This window comes from Gymnoscopelus microlampas (genome assembly GCF_963454915.1).
Source record: "Gymnoscopelus microlampas genome assembly, chromosome: 23".
Taxonomy (NCBI): domain Eukaryota; kingdom Metazoa; phylum Chordata; class Actinopteri; order Myctophiformes; family Myctophidae; genus Gymnoscopelus; species Gymnoscopelus microlampas.
Window position 1 is genome coordinate 23831960 of NC_139960.1, and position 10198 is coordinate 23842157.

Consider the following 10198-nt stretch of genomic DNA (forward strand, 5'->3'; position numbering starts at 1 on the left):
GAAAAGTTTGAATGAAACTGAAACTGTCCATGGGTGACGCCATTTTGTGCCAACGGCAAACTATACTTTATCGGCGAAAAAAAGTAGTCCGCGGATGACAGAAAAAGTTTCTCCCCAAGCGGGAGTCGAACCCAGACTCCCAGCGGTAGTGGGTTGGGGGTCTAATGATTAGCGAGGTGCGCCACTTAGGCCGGTGCCGAGATTGGGTATTTTGGTTGCATTAGAATGTGACGTCCTAACTCTTCTGGGGGGTTCCTTCCATGCTGACATCTCGCCACTCCGACTAGTGACTTCCGCGTGCGGTTAGGTATAGGGTTCGTAACGTTAATGTCGGAAAGGCGACATGTCGGAAAGGCGACATGCACCCAACTCTTCTATTGTAGAAGAAAGAAGTCCCCGCCCGCGCCGGGGGCGAGGCTCCCCATATACGCACTACACTTAGATAGCTGGCGTTCAGAGCGGGGTGTTTGTAAGGGCTCCTGTACACAATGAATAGTTTGATTTGGGGTTTTATTGTTTTGTTTATGCTTTGATTCATGAAAACATGCACTGTTATGATGACACCTCAAGTTATTGTCTATATATTATATTTTGTCAATGTTGTGGAACACAAGCATTCCAAACCTTCATTTCAGTGTCCTGTGAGCAGCACAGAAGGATCGTCGCGTTTGGTAGCCAGTAGTTAAAGGGACAGTGCACCTTAAAATGGCACTTTGATAATGCACTTTTAAACAGTGTCCAAGCCAGTCATATGCTGTGGAAAATATACTTTAGTGCTAAAGAGTATTATTGAACATAAAGGGTCAATTCAGGTATTTAAAGTATTGAATAAAGAGTGAATATATGCAAAGGTGAATTAATGTGATCTGAACATGTATTTTGGTGAACTGAAATTGTGATTAATGTGAAAATGAAGAACACTACTGAACCAAAGAAGTGAAATGTATTGTGATGCCATGATTTTTGATAGTTGGGTTAATAAAACCAACAGATTGTCACTTACATTCTGGAAAGAGAAACAACAAGTCAAGTCTTTTCATTGTTCCGTGTCTTTTCCTGTTTTAATTCAGGAGCAGCTTTGTCACTGTGGTACCCAGCAGCCCTGGGACCCGTAACACCAACATAATCAAAATTATATAATAACAAATAATAATGAGAGAAAAAAGGAGCATGCTCTGAGTAGACATCTGATCTAAAATGGTCTCACATTATTGTTCCTGTTTAACAACCCACACATCCATTAACCATTATACTCCTACAGCTTTTGAATTATGGATAGCCAGTTATTAACTAAATTTATACTGGCCTGGGCCTTAGGGAGCTGAAATACCTCAGAGGCATCCTATTGCATCTGTGTCCCAGTTTTATGACAGGAGAGAATATTGTATTCTGTAATTGCAACAAACATACAAAATAAGAGGAATCATGAGGATAGTGATTTTTCACAAGTTTATTGGTTTTATTCAGTCAACTGTTAAAGTAACCTAGTCATTAGTTCAGTGCGTAGTACCAATACACTTCAAGCCTCTTCTTAAAATGTGACCAACTGCTGTGCGTACACCCTTGACCTGTGAACAGCGCTGTGTCACAGCAATGGCAGGGGGTGCTTAAATTAGTCTCAAAGGGTTTCATTAGTACCTGGAGCATCTGTTCAACACCTGGCATCGGTCTGTCATGTCTGAAAGAGTGAGACAGTTATAAAATGGCCCTTTTTGCCCTTTGTACCGCAGTCATTTGCAGATACTTGAAATGTAGAATTATGCAATCTCTATTTTACATAGACTTGTTAATTGCCAAAAGCTGAAAAGGGAGACCAAAAGCATCACATTAATCACTTAGTTCTAACCTGGCCTCCTTGTATTCGGCATGTCGTTCATTGCAGTCAAACATAAAATAAAAAATGTAATAAAAAATTCAAACATTTTCAATAATAGCAAAAATTGCAGATCTACAAGCTCACAACGCATTGCATTTTGATGTTTTACTTTTGGTTAACCATTTGTCTGTGTTGTTTACATTAACAAGTCATTGCAATACTGTGAAATTCATTCTATTTTCAGTTAGTCAGTTATTGCAGTCCGTGAACAATAATATCCTGTCTTCATAGCTATTTTATCTCTGTTTACCCTGCAAATGAATAAAAGGAAAACAACACAACACCATTTTTTTTTTACATTCATACGGTGGTATCAAAAGACACCAATAGATGAAACAGGAAATTATCGACAGGCCCACTGACACCTATAAACTCACTCTACCACACAGAGGGAAGGACAGAAAGAAATGGGTCATGGTGGGCTTTAGGCTAGCTGACAATAGCCCCCCCATTGATTTCCCTGACACTGATCTAGGCTGACTGGCTAACAATTCTTCCGTGAACCTTTTATTAGAGATGTTTGACCACTCCATACGTTATCTTTGTCCAGTTGTCAAGATGGTCAAGATGTCCCCAATGAGCTGTTATTGTGTTTGTCAGAGTATCAAGTTGACCGTATAGCCAGTGTTCCCTAGTAACCCTACTCTGGGGTTTGGGGGGCGAACATTCGGCGAAACAACGTGTTGTGGGCTTTAGAGCCCCGGGGTACTCCGTTAATGAAGTATATATGGCAGGAGTCTTCGATGTTTTTCAGGCCAAGGACCTCTTAGCTGAGAGAGAGATGAAGCAGGGACCCCCACTACATTACAGATTAAACTTTTTCATAGTTTTCTTAGATCAGCTTCATAGACTTGACAGCACTATCATCAGTGTTGATTAATTCATTTTTAAGTTTACGTTTTTTGTTTACACATCAACCTTTCTATTAATATGCTCGATTCATGTTAATGTGTATTTTCAGACATTTAACCATTTACATCTTCAATACTTAGTAAACTTGACCTTTGGCTCTGTCTGCTCTTGGTCTGCTCTTTCTCCCACACAAAATCTCCTTCGCCGAAAATAGCCGATCTACATGCTCACAGCGCATTGCAGTGCGACGCGTTGTGAGCTTGTGAATCGGCTATTTTTGGGGAACGTTTCCCCTAAGGCCCCCTGTAGTAAATCTGAGGACCCCCTAGTGGTCCCAGACCACCTGTTGAAGACCTATGATTATAGGATGTAAGTACATCTCTTTCTTGCTGTGTTTTGAGGTGAGATGCCTCTTTTCTCACTTGTCATCTCACCTGCATTGTAACTAAATCACACACTGGATCTGTGCATTATTATTCTCTTCATACTCTTCTTCACAGGTTCATCATATTAAATTTTGATGAACAAATAAACTAAATTAGCCACTTAAACGCTATATACTGCGTTGACAAGGGTCCCCCAGGGCTCTCGGTTGCTTTTTTCCCAATGCAACAAATCTCTTTGCCAAAAATAGCCGATCTATAAGAACACAACGCGACACATTGTGAGCTTGCAGATCTGCTATTTTCGCCTAATGCTCGCCCCAGAATAGGGACGCTTAGGTTTCATGTGGTTAAACCAAACAGAACTCAAGAGACATTTAGTGTACTAGTGTATATTAGTGTACAGTACTACAGTAGTCCTTGTTGATATGTTGGAACAGCATATTGTGGACTGATTACATTCATTTAAATTACCTTTATAATACTTATAACAACTTTGCACAATATTTTTATATTAAAGTATGAATACAATTATTACAAAAATACTGAGAAAAAAACGGGTCAACAGAATTCACAGAAACATCATTGAAATTCTGCCTACAAAGGAAAGATATTTCTGCTTGTGCTAAATATCCACAATGCATTTGCAAATAACTAATCTACAGGGCAGGCTCTACTACCTCAAATCGAAGGGAAAATAACAGAAACGCAGAGAAAACAAGACACTGAAAAACACTGCTGCAATCTTAAGCAATGCTATATGTTTTTCTTTCTTTTATTTTTACAGCTACACCACATGAGCAGGGTCTGCAAGTGCCCCTCCCACTGCCCTAATTCCATTTTTCAAGATTCCCTCTGTGCTACCATGAGCCGAGTTCACCGATGGCGTTTTCGGTTCACATTCATCACCGTCCTTCGCGTGGGGTTCTAGAAAAGCCACCCGCTTCCCGTTTGACCTCTGGTCTCCGGAGTCAGCCTCCCTCGGGTCTGAGCAGAGGAGGAAGACTCTTCCACCAAACCGTCTCCCGCCCCCCTCTCCCCTGCCCTGGCGACACCGGCAGGGTGTGAGGTAGAGGTAGAGCAGCACCAAAATGATGCTGACCACGCAGGAAGCCAAGGTGGTGAACGCCGTGTTGAAATGTTCTGCGCCACCATACCCAGAGCCCCCTGAGACACTTGAGTTTCCAACTAGCAAGGTGACCTCCACAGAATCGCCGGGGTAGTAGGGCCGACCGCGGGCTGCGACGCATGTGTACATACCGGTATCTTCCATGATTGCCCCTCTAATTTCTAAGCTGCCATCAGGGAGTATCATTAGGCGGCCATTTGGATCGTGGGAAGGTCCGCGCAGCACTACACTGGGCGTTATCCAGAAAATAATTGGCTCCACTCTGGGCTGGTTGGGGGGAAGGGCCAGCCCTGGGCATGGCACTTGTAGCCAGTCACCTGGCTCTATCTGGTGAGTCCCTCCAGTAAGCAAGTCATTTGATATTTTACCTAACTGGCTCCCTCCACAGTTTAACCCCAGTCGCCCTCCAATTCCAGTCATTCTACATGGATAATCATCTCTGAAGTCCACCAAGGGACTATAATCTTTCAAGGTCCAATACTCCAGCATGGCAAGCAGAGCACAGTCACAGACCAAAGGGTTCCCCTGTAAATAAACCCCAGACTGCTGGCGCTCAGGCAGAGCGAGTAGACTCTGGATCGGTACCTCAGAGAGCATGTTGGACGACAGATCCAGGAAGGACAGGTTACGAGACCCTCCAGATCCCTGATAGAGTTCCAGAGGGAAGGTTCTGAGTCGGTTTCCAGAGAGATAGACCTTTCGGAGACTGTGAAGACCGCTGAAGGCCCCCGGGTTAGTCTGGGTAATCTGGTTGCTAAACAGCAGTAACACCTCCAGCTCCCCAAGTCCGTGGAAGGTGGATGTGTTCAGGGTGGTGAGCCGGTTGAAGGAGAGGTCTAGGTGACGGAGGTGGGGTGTGATGGTAAAGATGTCCGATGCTATTTGGCCAATGGAATTCCAACTGAGAATCAACGTGGTGAGCCGGTCAAATGGCCGGCCAATCCAATCTGTTTGTATTATTGTCAAACTGTTGTGGCTGAGGTCCATCCATGAGGTATACTCTGGGATGTCAGAGGGCACCTGGGACAGATTGTGGCCGCTGCAGGAAACAATGTCACTGGCACAAAGGCAGCTGGGCGGGCATGTCGCCAGGGAAGCAGCGTAGCCGTGACACAAGGAGATGAGCAGCGCCAAGATGGCAGGGCCTCCACCAGGGGCCTGGAACAGAAGCTCTGACACAACTGGACGCATCCTCTTGTTCTCCCCAGGGTTGAAAGTCAGGTTATCGTCTCACAGGCCACACACATGACAGGTCAGTGATCCAGAAATATATTTGTATTCCCTTCAAGGAAAAATAAATGAGATAGGGGAGAGAGAGAGAGAGAGAGAGAGAGAGAGAGATATGAGCATGGAACATCAAAACAAATATTTGTCACCAGACTGGGGAATGATTGCTGTAATTGATCTGGTGTATATTAATCAAAATATCATTAACCACAAAGCCACAAAGTCTCTGTCATTACTTGTGTGATGGCAGGTGTGGAATACTAATGGTCTGCCAAGGCAAGGTGAAAAGTGTTGTTTCTAAATGTTTGCCTATACCAGGCTAGAGGAAATTCTTGTGTTCTTTTAACACTTCAATACAGCAGGGGTTCTCAACCTGTGGGTTTGAGGGAGTCCCCAGATGACAGTGGAGTGACAATTTAAGGACTTTTAAGACAAAAAATTAATAAAGACAGAAAGAAAAGAAAGACCATTACTGCAAAAAAAATAATTGACAAACTATACTATAAAAACTGGTCAAACATTGGCCAAATTGTCAAAAATAATATAAGACAGAGGCAAAATTTGTGAAAATAGCAGAGGTGTTGTGAGCTTGTAGATTTGCTATTTTCACTATTTATCTGTGGAACCGAGTCAAACTAAATGTAATGCCTTAACTCAAATATGATTATTTTGGGGGGTCATTTTGCGGGGTCCCCAGTTCAAATATGATTATTTTGGGGGTTCCTCAGTTCAAATATGATGATTTTGTCATACAGCACCCCATTTTCCATCACAAGGAAGGACGGGTGCTAATGTGATACTTAATTGAAGTGACACAGGTGGGATTCTTACAGATTTAATGACTAGTAATTAGTCTTTAATCAGATTCGCATATGTGAGGACAGACAGGTGTCTGCTGCTACCGGCTCTGTGTAATGAATGAATAGAGAAAACTCTAGCAGGCCTTGTAGGTCAGGGATGTTTGGAGGACATCTCACCAAACCCAGAATCGCTTTTCAAATGAACTGAACAGAGGCTTGAAAAGCTGAATTGTTATGGTACGTGGTACACGTGTTAATCTGTCAGCCACGTGACGTTCTGGGTTATGAATCCAATTTAACACATTAAGACCGGGAAAGCATCTGTGTCATTTAGGATCTTAGCGTTGGCTATTCAAAAATAGCAGATATTCAAGCTCACAAGCTGCGAGCTTGTAGATCTGCTATTTGTTTTCCATCGTGAAATTTTGTGCAAATCTTGAAAAAAAGAACATTTTTTACTCAAATCTTCGCTTCTGGGTTAAGATCTGTGACCCTGTTTTTTCATTCTGCCACTATTCTGCCTTTCAAATATAGTCTCCTAGAAATTGTTATGGTTCATGTGTTTGAGCATGTAGCATCATGACAATGCATGACTAACCTGTATACCACATGCATTTTAATATCTCATGAAAATGTAAAACAATTCAAGTCTTCAAGTATATTTAACATTATTTATAACGTGTCACATCACTCGCAATAACGTGTCACATCACTTGCAATACATGCAAAAAACATGTCGGTATTGAGTGCACTTCAGTTAATTGAGGGCTACAATTAATTCAACCCAAGGTGAAAAGAACAGCTAATGGAATACAAGTATAGCTTGCTATTGCATTAGATTGCTTCAAGATATTTTAGTCCAATGCAAGTGATTGGGGGGGCAAATCTGTCTGTCTATCTATCTATCTATCTATCTATCTATCTATCTATCTAGTTATCTCTCTATCTATCTATCTATTTATCTCTCTATCTATCTATCTTTACCTACCTACCTACCTATGCACACACATCTGTATGTGTAACAGCAACAAAAGACATGGATTTGCATCAGGGAGGGAGTAGGCTTTTCTTTGTTCTCACTCACTTACCAGATTGTGATAAATAACGTTATGAGGAATAGGCTACTAGCCTATACACTTTCTGCTAAGCATATTCTATTCTATTCTATTCTATTCTATTCTATTCTATTCTCACAATGCTTATTTTAAGGCGTGAACAAAGCTTCTGACTGAAACTTGCTTTGATTGATTGATTGAATACTTTATTTAGCAGTTTGAAAAAAAGCACAGAAAAGTACAGTTCTATACAAAGGGATGCTACATGGGATTAAACCTAAGAAAGCACTATGGCACTATGGTTTCCATTAGGGTCCTGTATATTCAATTCATCGAAACATTTAGTGACAGACAAATGTAGCCTACAGTACTATGCAAAAACATCATATAAACGAGTAGTAATAGTAATATAATAAAATAATATATATATATTTTTGTAAGAAGCTCATTTAGCTTCTGACTGAAACTTGCTGGCAAAAAAAGTATCCTATTCTATTACCCTCTTTCGAAAATAAAATATAGCCTATAATCTACAAAGTGAATAAATGCACCGAGAACTCACCTGTAGGTCTAGGTCTATAGCAGCATCCTGCGTGCTGCTTTTCCAAAATGCGCACTTTTCAGACCGCGCGCATGCATTGTGATCTGTGGTTCAATCCCAGGTAACTTCTCGAAAGTGTATTTGGGCTACGTTGTTCAGTCTTCAAAATGGTCTGAAAAGCGGGACAACTGTTCACCTGGAGGTCGAGTTGCAAGTCGTGGTGGGATGAGTTTTCCCTCGGAAAATAAATAGGCTGCTGACTACGGAGCCAACGGAGCAGTAGCCAGCAGTGTTGCCAGATTTTGCGAGATACAAGCAACCAGTTCTATGAAACAAAAATATATAACCGTGTTACTTCTGACATATTCTCCTACCCCACAAGGCAAAGAGATGATTTTAATTTACCTTTTTGTTCGTACTTAAACATCAATCTTTCAGTTTGTGGAGCTCTCTAGATGCATCACTTTTAAAGGACGACTTCACCCATTTCAACCTCAACCTCTTCATATAATTGGTCTTCACTAATGCTCATGATAATATGGCACAATTATTGTCTACTCAGTCTGTGTCTCAGAGGAGGGCTGTGGACAGTTCAGAAACGGTCTACCAGTGACATCATTGATGGGGAATCCAAGCTAATAGAAACTACAGGCTTTCTATTCCTGGCAAGTTATCATGCTATAATGGAAGCCATTGTTCTCGCGTTAACACAAATCTAAATAAAATAATAATAATATTGGAAGAAAAAAAAACCTTCCTAATGATGATGTGGTAGACAGGTTTCTGAAGTGTCTGCAGCCCTCCTATGAGACACAGACTGAGTAGAAAAAAATGACACAATTTTATCAGGAGCATTAGTGAGGATGAAGATAGGTCGAAAATGGGTGAAGTCAAAACTATCCTTGCCAATATTTAAGAAACATCTAAAACAATACTAATTTCTTCCTCACTGTAGTCCATATGATATGATTTGGTTCTGATGTGTAATCTTTACGATTTTTTTTTTGTCTTTTTCTTCTTTTGTGCAGTTCTTGAGTTTGTATTTCTTTATTGCACTGCTGCCCCCCTTGCAAACTTGTATTATTTTGTATTGTTCTTATTGAACTTTTAATCTATGTTATTTAATGACCTCTTCCATTAAGGAAAGGATTCCAAATAAGCCTATTGGCTTCTTCCTTTCCTAGCACAGTAACTTGTTTTCTTTGATAGGCTATGTATAGTTTCTAAATTGTTTTTTTCATAACAATGTGCTAATAAACTAAACTAAAACAAGCTCAAAAGAAGCGACTGGGCTACGGTTATTTGAAAATAGCCGATCTACAATCTCACAAGGCGTTGCAACGCATTGTGAGCTTGTAGATCTGCTATTAAAAAAATAAATAATAAGTTGGAATATTTTTTGTAACATTTTAACAACACAAATCTTGTATGGGGCTGGGGGGGTCTCTGGCACAAATTGTTTTCAGATGGGGGGAGGTCTACAAATACATTTATCTGGGGGTTTCCTTGACATGGAAATGTTTAAGAACCACTGGTTTAAAGCCCAAAATTAGCAAACACTTTAGAAACGAGCTCCAAAAAAACGCAACCCACAACCTAACCTCGCGTCACCGCGGAGGAAATACCCGCAAACTACCAATATTTACAACCAACTTCACATAAAAACAAGGCCAAAGTTGCTTATAATAAGCATACATGGCAACACTAGTAGACAAGTGAGTGGAGTAGCCAATAGAATGCCCGGGGTCCGCTGTTTACAGCCGTTGCCTGGATGCTGCTGCTAGAAGTGTGCGCACTGCGCAGTGCACTCTGGAGGTGCACGCAGACTCAGCACCAGTTGCTCTGGTGGTCCATAGCGTTAGAAGGAGTTCGCTGTGTTACTTTCGAGCCGTTGCCCGCACACCCCCCGTAGTGCAGGCTGCACAGTCTCTCCTCTGTAGTAAAAAAAAAACATACACTTTCGCTACTCACCAAACAAGACGGTTTTAAATGTGTTGTCCACTCGGAGCCCCACACCTCACGTCTAAAATACACTTTTTGTCAAGAAAATTAGATATTTAACCGGAAAGAAAACATTTTTAGTTACTCCACTGCGCCCCCTACAGATCTGGTCAGTGGATTTTTTCTATTGACAAGATGTTTTCCTTCCGGTGAAATATTTTCTTTTCTGGACAAAAAGTGTATTTTAGACGTGAGGTGGGGGGCTCCGAGTGTTCCCACTTAGGAAAGTAGGCTTTCAACATTTTAAAACTGTCTTTGTTTTTGGTGAGTAGCAAAAGTGCATTTTTTTATTTTTTACTAGAGAATCGAAAGTAACATAGCGTTAAGGAGAACT

The 10198-nt window shown here is 41.3% G+C and overlaps 1 protein-coding gene across 1 annotated transcript; it reads right to left on the reverse strand.

Moving 5' to 3' along the window:
• Nucleotides 1-3898: 3898 nt before the first annotated feature.
• On the reverse strand, nucleotides 3899-5431 carry LOC311039589 (amphoterin-induced protein 2-like; the record flags this gene model as incomplete). The annotated part of the gene is made up of 1 exon (XM_084049529.1): nucleotides 3899-5431. One exon carries the CDS (start codon nucleotides 5429-5431, stop codon nucleotides 3899-3901), a length of 1533 nt encoding a protein of 510 aa, XP_083905655.1.
• Nucleotides 5432-10198: the final 4767 nt, after the last annotated feature.